Source organism: Argopecten irradians, chromosome 8 (assembly GCF_041381155.1).
Source record: "Argopecten irradians isolate NY chromosome 8, Ai_NY, whole genome shotgun sequence".
Taxonomy (NCBI): Eukaryota; Metazoa; Mollusca; class Bivalvia; order Pectinida; family Pectinidae; genus Argopecten; species Argopecten irradians.
In genome coordinates, this window is record NC_091141.1 from 37,929,252 (window position 1) to 37,939,910 (window position 10,659).

The 10,659-nt window shown below is 33.6% G+C and overlaps 1 protein-coding gene across 1 annotated transcript; it reads left to right on the top strand.

Annotated features, from left to right (window-relative positions):
- Positions 1–256: 256 nt before the first annotated feature.
- On the top strand, positions 257–8,699 carry LOC138330288 (NAD-dependent protein deacylase sirtuin-5, mitochondrial-like). Its single transcript, XM_069277785.1, is given in 10 exon segments — positions 257–459; positions 1,402–1,557; positions 2,470–2,568; positions 2,890–3,016; positions 3,576–3,663; positions 4,119–4,172; positions 5,239–5,362; positions 6,230–6,345; positions 6,699–6,720; positions 6,722–8,699. Coding segments are annotated over 10 exon segments (975 nt in total). The 5' UTR covers positions 257–327; the 3' UTR covers positions 6,779–8,699.
- Positions 8,700–10,659: the final 1,960 nt, after the last annotated feature.

Genomic DNA, 10,659 nt, shown 5'->3' on the forward strand with positions numbered 1-10,659 from the left:
TATGTTGTAAATCATGCAAGCTACAAAGCCTTGTTAGCTTGCATCAAAATAAAATGTTTGTAACTTTGATGTCATACAGAAACATATATACATTTATATATATGTATATATGTTTCTGGCTGCATATAGCTCGCGCATTTCATCCACGTGTAAATGTATGCCCAACAATGATCTACATAATAAAACTTACAGTAGACAATGAATCAACTACTGTCCGGAACCAGACTGCCCCGGACTCGTTTAATTGATTATCACGTGTAATCAACATCCTGTTGTAAAATCGAAAGTAGGCCTCGAAAGGCACTCGATAGGAAACTTTTGGCTCGGATGAATATTCTATCAAACTGCAGGCTGTCACTACGCCGTCTACTTCCTCGTACGACAATGGCGAGCGGAAATCCACAAAAGGACATCTTTGCAGAGTTTGACAGACTCGGAGCAATGCTGGGATTTACTAAGGTTATATGTCAAGAATAGGCCTAACGTTATATGGTTTTTATTTTCGGCGCAGACGAACTTTGAGCGATATGACAGCATAGTTACTTTGTATAAACGGTTAAATGAGGCATCTATTATTCGACGAAATATAACTTGATCACTTTTCAATGCTTCGTTCATCCTCGATACTCCAGGGGTTTCGATCACTTACACTACACCCCTAGACTATCTTAGCGGAAAACAGCTGAACCGACCACAGGCCTACAAGAGAGCGAGGCCCAACATCAAAGCCACACAGCCAAACACAATGTACCGTTTCTCATTTGATGTATATATATCAAACAAATAAATTACCTGTTCTGTTCTGTTGCCTCCAATTTTACTATGAGATAGTTCAGGGATGTACGTAGAGATCGTAAGTAATCGGAACCCCTGGAGTATCAAGGATGTAATTAGTTTTGTCAGTATGAATCTGTTCATCAGTGTTCATTATAAACGTAACAGGAGAGGAGAAAATGTAGCGGCCAGACCTGGATTCCAAACCTGGGACCTCCGAACACTAGCTGAATGTTCTACCACTGAGTTACCTTGTCACCAATGATCGACTTTTAATAGTCCAATCCTGCTGCATTCCTCCCTCCTTTTTTAAAGTCTTTGCCACTGAAGACATATGAGACCCTCATTGGCCACCACTATGAGTATTTTAGTTGGATGCAAAGTTTGTAACAGGAGAAGAGAAAATGTAGAGGCCAGCATGGGATTCAAACCTGACCTCCAAACACTACCTGAATGCTCTACGTCTGAATAGGGGAAAAAGAGTGCCAAGAAGGAATTCCAATTTGGATTAGATATCCCTTTTATCAAATTTGACCACAAAGCTTTTAATTCTGAAAGTCCTGTCAAGATGACAGTTATGGATCAAGCACTATGTATTAAGTGTATTTATGATTTTATTTTCCACAGCCAAAGGGACGACCCAGCTCCAGCATGAGTGATTTTAGAGAGCATTTCTCCAAATCTAAACACATAGTTGTACTAACAGGGGCAGGCGTTAGTGCAGAGAGTGGAGTTCCAACTTTCCGAGGGGCTGGTGGATTCTGGCGCAAATGGCAAGCTCAGGTAGAACTTAGAAATAAACTCTTTTCAATTGAGTCTCCAATAGGTTTTGATGGAACTGGTTAATTATACATCTTTATTATATTTATAGGCTTTGAGCCAATGAACCTCAATAACTCTGTATAAAAAGTGGATGGTATAATAATTTTAGACTGCATTATACATAATAATAATTACTTTGCTAATTTTAAGATTGATACAAAAATTAGTTAATACATTTCAGTGTATTTGGAGTATATTTTCACACTTTGTTTGAGAACAGCAAAAATATAAAACTAATTAAATTTCATCTAAGAATAAAGGTATACTATGTTATAAGATACAGAAATGTGTTTGAATCTGAAGATGGAATATATGAGCGATCATGGTAAAGTGCTAACTGAATATCTTATGACCTTACCAATTACATGTAGGGCTGGATCAATATATTGATGCATTGTATATTGCATATATTGTATATATGTATGAGCTGCATGGCTTTAACAACTCAGCCTACTGTTTTCGTTATAGAAATAGGAAATTCTTAACAAAATTTATTCTAAAACATCATGCAAGTAAGAGCATTTCAATACATCTGTGTCACCTAGATGTATTAGAAATGCCTTTTCATAACTAAGAACACGAATTGACAGAAATTAATTAACACAGATGCTAAACAGAATCAAATGTTTGATAGATTTTTTCCAGGTTATAGAATTGTCTTGTATTGTCACAGTATTCAAAACACAATGGTCAACTGAATTTGAAAAAGAGGTCCACTGTATCATCAATATGTATCACATCATTTTAGACATTCCAATACCAGCCCTAATCACATGACCTTGTAACACTGATCATGTGACCAAACAAAACAAATGTTGTCAGTGGATCAAGCTCTCTCTGGGGTAAATGATATCAGGTTCTGTTGTGTCACAGCAACTAGCCACCCCAGAAGCCTTCGCCAGGGATCCCTCATTGGTCTGGGAGTTCTACCATCACAGACGAGAGGTCATGAACTCAAAGGAACCAAATAAGGTATGTCACTGTGTGAACTCGAGGTGTTACTCTCGCTGTCGTAATATCTTCCTGTGGTCTGTAAACTCCAGGGGTTACTTACACTGTCGTTATGTCCACCCCTGGTCTATCTCATAGTAAGGCCCTTCTCATCTGGGCTGCAAGGCTGCATGAATCTTATATGAGGCAGTTGAAACATACTGGTTGGTGATTTTTCTCTGGGTACTCCACCTTTTGCTGCCTTCTAAACCTTGTACATCTTTTAAATGACTGACTGTTAATAGGACGTTGAACTAATCAAACAAAACCAATAAAAGTAGTAGTGTATTAACTTTTACACAGGCCCACATCGCCATAGCAGAATGTGAAAAGAGACTTGCTGGGCAGAATCGTCGTGTGATTGTCATTACACAGAATATCGATGAGCTACATCGTCGGGCCGGAACTAATAACATCCTTGAACTCCATGGTAGGTGTAAAAATACAGAAGTATGGTTCTAGTAAGGTGACACACAATTGGTTTCATGAATAATCTATGAGATTTGGAATTATGATGGCTCGATCAGATTGCCAAAGCATTGACCTTGAAACTTTCAGGTAAAAAAAATACATGTTTGACACTTAGGATGAGCATTTGTATACATATTACAGACAATTATTATATAATGAGTCGGGTATTTAGATACATTTGTATCTTCAATACGGATTACTAAATACTGATTACAGTCAGTACTGGCTGCGACTTGTGCTCCAGTGTGTCCTTTACATGTACAAAACCTGAATTAAAAAAATAAATACCTTTGCATTTTATACTCAGATGCCACTTATAATCCGAAAAACATGGTGGTTTAAAAACATGATGTAACAAGAATACCTAACCAAAGGGAAAATAACTCTGTAATATCTGTAATATGCAAATGAGTACATGTTTCTGTGTGTTTATTTTATTTCATTTAGACTCATTGTAAGAAAATTTAAAAATCTTTGACATTAGATCTGATCATTTTGCTATTACTGGATCGCTACAGGAAGTCTGTTCAAGGTCAGATGTACAAAGTGTGAAGAAGTGACAGTCAACAGGGATAGTCCTATCTGTGCAGCCCTGGCTGGTAAAGGGTGAGTAGCTACTCATACACCCCTGTAATGTTATAATGGAATGTTCCAGCTATTGTTTTGGAAGAGTTAAAATGTGTCTGAAGGGGTGATTGAGTTAACTTAATCTTAGATGATTTATAAATCATAAAAGCACATTTATTGACCCAGATTCGTTAATTGACTAATTGTGGGAGAAAATTGAAGTGCATCTGGATTTCAAATATCCCAAGATTGAGTGTAGTGTCGTCCAATAGCCCTTAACGAATTGGGGATTCGTTTGGTCATCTTAAGTCAGCCTCTGTTGCTCTTCTTATAACAATGAAAAATTACCAAAATGATGCCATATACTAGTAATGTATAAATTTTTCATTTGGTATAAGAGAATTCAAGTTTACTTATTAATAAGAAATAGTCAAATTAATCGCTAATCAGCTGCTTTGGTTATCATTGATATATGAAGATTTACATTTATACAGGGAACCTAATCCAGAGGCAAAAGATGCTGCCATACCTGTAGAAAAACTCCCAAGGTAAATTTTGTTTTATAATTAGTGTCAAATTATAAATACGTAGAGGTTATCTGTGATTTTATTGTTTCCCTTGTCTTTATGAGTTTCTTTTAAACATTTAGGACCAAAGAGTGCCTTTCAAAAAGGATTTACCTTTGGTAATTGTCCTTTACCAAAAAGGATTTACCTTTGGTAATTGTCCTTTACCAAAAAGGATTTATCTTTAGTAATTGTCCTTTACCAAAAAGGATTTACCTTTAGTAATTGTCCTTTACCAAAAAGGATTTACCTTTGGTAATTTTTCTTTACCAAAAAGGATTTACCTTTGGTAATTGTTCTTTACCAAAAAGGATTTACCTTTAGTAATTGTCCTTTACCAAAAAGGATTTACCTTTAGTAATTGTCCTTTACCCAAAAGGATTTACCTTTAGTAATTGTCCTTTACCCAAAAGGATTTACCTTTGGTAATTGTCCTTTACCAAAAAGGATTTACCTTTAGTAATTGTCCTTTACCAAAAAGGATTTACCTTTAGTAATTGTCCTTTACCAAAAAAGATTTACCTTTAGTAATTGTCCTTTACCAAAAAGGATTTACCTTTAGTAATTGCCCTTTACCCAAAAGGATTTACCTTTAGTAATTGTCCTTTACCCAAAAGGATTTACCTTTAGTAATTGTCCTTTACCCAAAAGGATTTTTACCTTTGGTAATTGTTCTTTACACATGAAAGCAGCTTATAAGAAAATACCAACACTTTGTTCCTGATTAATATCTGAAACTTTTACTTTTCAAGCAGAGATAACTCCTACAAGAGCGTGTATAATTACATTTACTTAATATACTACTATAATTCTATGGATGCTTTATTATTTTATTGTAAGTTACAACCCATGTCAGTTGTTAGAAATAAAAGCATTTTACAGCTTGCACAAAAAACCTTACCCTGGTAATTTCAGCCCATTGGACCTGTTGAAACTCTCTTAATATGTTTCGATTTTTTATTTAGGTTTTTATTTCAGCAATCAATAATGTCTAGACATGATTTTGAAACACTCTGTATTTAATATTCTGTAATATTCTGTTTGGCAGATGTAAGAAAGAGAACTGTAAAGGACTGTTACGACCCCATGTGGTCTGGTTCGGTGAATCATTGGACCAGGCAGTTTTAGAAAGTGCATATAAAGAACTGGAGGAATGTGATCTCTGTTTAGTGGTATCTATATTCTACATTGATTCTATACATTTTTCATGGGACATGTCATCCTTGATACTCCATGGAGTTACTATCACTGCCTTTGAATCCACCTCTTGGCTACGTCATAGTAAATCTGAAGGCAGTTAAGAAAAAAAAATTGACCAATCATAGGCCTGTTGAGACTTCCTTTGAAGATTACAGAAATAGTAATGCCCAACTTCAAAGCCACACAGTGTACTATTATTAGATTCTTTTGATGTACATAGAGCCTTCAGTTTTTCTATGACATATTTCAGGGGAGGATATAATGACAGTGATAGTAACCCCTGGAATCTTGAGGGTGGAGATAGGCATATTACATTAATATATAATGTCATGCACTGGAAACTTTTTCAGACCTTTCAGAACTTTTTTGTTTGTTTTTGTTTTTTGTTGTTTTTTGTAATTGTTTATTTTTCAAGGTATTTATATATACATGTAGTATAAAACAAAGAGCAATCATTTGTCATCAATCATCAGTATCAACATCTGATCTTAATCATCATGATTATCATCATCAGTAGCAATATCTTATCATTATCATCATTACCAGCATTATCCTCATGAATATCATTATCATTATTGGAGATAATCAGAAATATTACCATCAAAATCATCATCATCCTTATGGTCATATCATCAACCATCATCATCATTATTGCCTTTCATAAATGTACACATACTCCGTTATACACACTCTTATACACACCTTAAGACCTTTCAGAACTTTGTTTTAACTCAAGTTTGCACTTTTGCTTCGAGAAATCGCAGCCTGATAACTAATTTGTCTTGTATGGTGTTTCAGTACTTTCACTACTTTGATCTTTTACTTTCCATTACAAACAGGTTGGAACCTCTTCAGTTGTGTACCCAGCGGCCATGTTTGCTCCGTCTGTAGCAAGTCGTGGTGTTCCTGTGGCAGAAATAAATATGGAAGAAACTGATGTCACAGCAGGTTTGGGGTCAGTGTATATTAATATGGCTATTGTTATTGTTTTTCTGTATCTTCCAGTTGTCTTAAAAGTCTTTGAAATTAACTTTTTAAGCTCAAACCAAAGAGAGGAAAGGATAAATATGAGATACAAATGCATGTGTAATGAGACTCCTGGCCCCAAATTCTCAAAACAAGAAACGACAACTTAAGGAAAAAAACTGTATAATTATGTAACTTTAATTATTATCATTTTACTTTGTAGATCAATCAATATTTTATAAAACTGCTTCTGTTTTAAAAACTGTATAATTATGTAACTTTAATTATTATCATTTTACTTTGTAGATCAATCAATATTTTATAAAACTGCTTCTGTTTTAGATTTCACTTCCAAGGACCAGCTGGAAGCATCTGGAAGCATTGTACCGGAAGCTTTAGCAAAACACGAATCTGAACAGTGACACGTATCTGTGCTAATATATAGGGATGAAAGATTTATGGAGGACAATGGTTCGATTCATATTGCCCTAAACTGGTCACCAGTCTCTAGAATATACAAAATTTGACTTGGTGATTTTCTTTCTCTATGAAATATCCAATTCTAACTTTCAAGCTAGGGGGGAGGGGGATAATCTAATTTTAGAACTCAGAACTAGGACAATCGACTTGCCACCAGTCTCAAATATCATTGTCATTAAAATTTTGCTAAATACTTTTGCTATATTGACATGTTAGATTCTAAGTTTCAAGATAGGGGGAGATAATCTAGCATTATACTGAGCTCGCCACCAGTCTCAAGTATTATTTTCATTAAAATTCTTCTACCTAGTTTTGTCATTTTGACATATGTTCGATTCTAATTTTCAAGATAGGGGAGGTAATCTAGTTTTAGAATTCAGCTGAGAAGTTCTTATCGTCAAATAAGAGTCTGGTGGCCTGCCCAATCTTGCCTTAGGGGAAGGGGAATCTTGGGCATTTTAAAATGGACATTTTATACACATACTGTTAAGTTTCTTGTTGATAAGTGTACATTTTGGCATTAAAACTTTTATCATGAAAATGTCTTTCATGTGGTGAGTTCACCATGGACTAATAAGTTATGGACATACTCCAGCAGAGACATATACTGACTAAATGTATGTACAATTAGTCACTGGGATCTGGCACGAATTTCTGACCAACAGTATTAATATATATGATACATGTACTTTATTATGTTAAAAAAAACCAAAAAACTGTTCCTTGCGAAGGTATATATATAAAAAAAAATCAAGACTTCGTAGACTACAAAGTCTTGAGGTTTTTTGTTTTTGTTTTCCATACTATAATATATATTATATAAATACTGTTGGTTAGTAATTCGTGCCAGGTCCCTGTGCAACTAGGGAAGCCACAGTTGCAGATTGTCCAAAAAACTCACAATCTGTATGGATCGAAATATCAGGAAAAATGGAATCTCACAACCTGGAAAATTCATAATCCAGACAGATTTTGGTGTGGATGCAAGTTGGATTATTGAGTGTCCTCTGTAATTTGTTCTGGACTCTGGATCATATCTTGATTTTGTTATTGCCTGTAGTATTGTTGTTTAGCAAGTTTATTTATTAAATTTGTCTGTCTTGTAAGCAAAAGAACCTATAATGTCCATTGATTTTATAAGATCTAGTCTAAATGTATACCAACAACTTTCCACAAGTTGTACATTAAAGTGTTAAACATGTATTTATTTATGCTTTTTTAATTCATGTACATATTTTCCATAATATATTGTATAAAACTCTTTCTCTGTATCTCTTAAGCATCTTTATGCTCCCAAAACCATGAAATGGGGAAGGCATTTGGCATAATACATTTGATAATACATTCTAATCTATCAAGTATTGGTGGAGAAAAACAAAGAGATTGTATACTCACTTGTAAATCAAATAAAATAATCTACATTGAACTCAATCATATTTTAGAGAAAGTAAGTTTATGATGGTTCATGTTAACAATATTTTTTTCATTTTGAAAATAATCTATGTTTGAGGAACAAAATGGCAGAGAAAGGAAGGTGTATGAGGGTGCATATGGATATATTCTGGGTTTTTTTCTATATAGAAAGGTATACTTAACATGTACCACAGGTGCTTGGCTCTACAGACATTTTTCTCTTAGAATACTGTGTCAGTATTATAGATTTATAGAGAGAGAGAGAGAGAAATCTATGGAGCAAAACCCCATACATTACACACTTCACCTTATACTACAAGTATGATGGAGTAGTCTCCCTTGATAAAAGTTGGTGCCGTATGAAATATAACCATTTCAAATGTATGACCGTTAACGTTGCTAAAGGTGAATATGAAATTTAAATAAAAAATTATCTAAGACTGATAATAATGTTTTTTATGATTGGAAGTTGGAATGTAGATCTTTATGCATATTATAAACCTTACCTGTCTGTTGAAAGGTAATTATTTTTGAGTATGCTATCAGAAACATATATTAGAGATCTACGTCTAGGTATATATTTTTCTGGTGCTATCCACATATATTTTACAATCTGAATCCATACTTTACATATAGTTCCTTACATTAAATACATACAATGTGATGGCAATCTATACCTTTTCATGACCTTACGGATATAGTTATATAGTTCGATGTATAACTTTATTTTTATCAAATCCTCGTACCAGAAACATATATACATATGTACACTTAGTATATGTTTCTGCTGATACCAAGGATTTATCATCTATGTCCTAACTCTTACATAGAATAAATAGTAAAAACTGGGATCATTTCTAACAAAGTAACTTAATTTTCGTCATTATGTTTTTAACACTTTGTTAAAATTCATGCCAAATGACCACTTAGGAAATAGATTTTTATGAGCTATCAGCTTGTTATCAAATCCTTATTTACTGAATTATTCTATTTTCGATGAATAAAAATATTGTTAAAACTAATTTTGATTGTGGTTCTATTAACCAAATGCATTTTCTGATAAAACTGTATAAATACCATTAAAACCATACTTGCAATCCCTCCTTGTTTTGGAGGGAGACTCCCGATTTTGAACCCCCATTTTAGGCCATTTTAGCAAGTCCAAATTCTTTAATATTCAAAATGTCAAAAAATCTGACTACACCATCATAAAGAACAGGTCAAAATCTTCATAGGGGGTTACTAGTAGACTTTCTTGTGGTTTAAAAAGTTTAAACACGTGAAATTACCCCAAGGGAATTTCAAAAAGTTGGCAAGTATACTGTATATTTATAAAACACAATATAAGCTTTATAAGACATTTTACACTCTCCACCATTTGGCATCGAACTTGTGTAATAGTCCAGTAAAAATAGGGTGTTACTCGTTACTAGTACCTCAAAATAAAGGCAACAGAATTTTTTCTTTGTTTTTCATACAGATCTGACTTTGTTTTATAGAAGTAAAAAAGTAGCCTCAAATAAAAAATTGGGAAAGTGTTTTTCTTGACCCCCCGAAAAAATCAGAAAAAAGGGGTATTTTGCTCAATTAGTCAACTTTAAAGCCAAATATAAAACTTAAATTGATTATCAAGCACTTTGCTAAAATTCATGCAAGTGACAACTTAGGAAATAGTTTTTATATAAGCTATTAGCTTGGTATCAAATCCTTATTTACTGAATTATTCTATTTTCAATTAATAAAAAATATTGTTAAAACTAATCTTGATTGTGGTTCTATTAACCAATTCATTTTCTGATAAAACTATGACACATAAAATCATAAGAAATATTTATCTGGTAAAATAATATTAAAATCACACTTGCCATCCCTCCCTATTTTTGAGGGAGACTCCCGATTTTGCAACCCCATTTGAGTCCATTTTAGCAAGTCCAAATTCTTTAATATTCAAAAACACGTGAAATTTGGGAAAGAGTTATTCTTGACCCCCCAAAAAATCCGAAAAAATAGGGATATTTGCTTATTTTTAGTCAACTTTGATGCCTAATATAAACTTAAATTATTATCAAGAGATATTTGAAAATTATAAGCTATTTGTCTTTCTCAGCCGAACTGGTGATTTTATTCTGCAAAACATTTGTATCTCAATTGCTTTTTACCAATACATCAGAGATTTAAATAGACAACTATCTAAATATCTGAAGACATGTATTCCTATTTCATACTTAAGGCATTTGCAGACTTAAAAAATCTGACAGCATGTCTTGGTATTAGGTATTATTATGTGATCAGAGACTGGAAAACAAAATATGCGTGCGCCTGTGATTTCAAATAAAATGCCTAAAGTGTATACAACAATATAGTTATGGCTTCTGAATTCTTTCTTCTTAGACACTTTTGAAACACATGT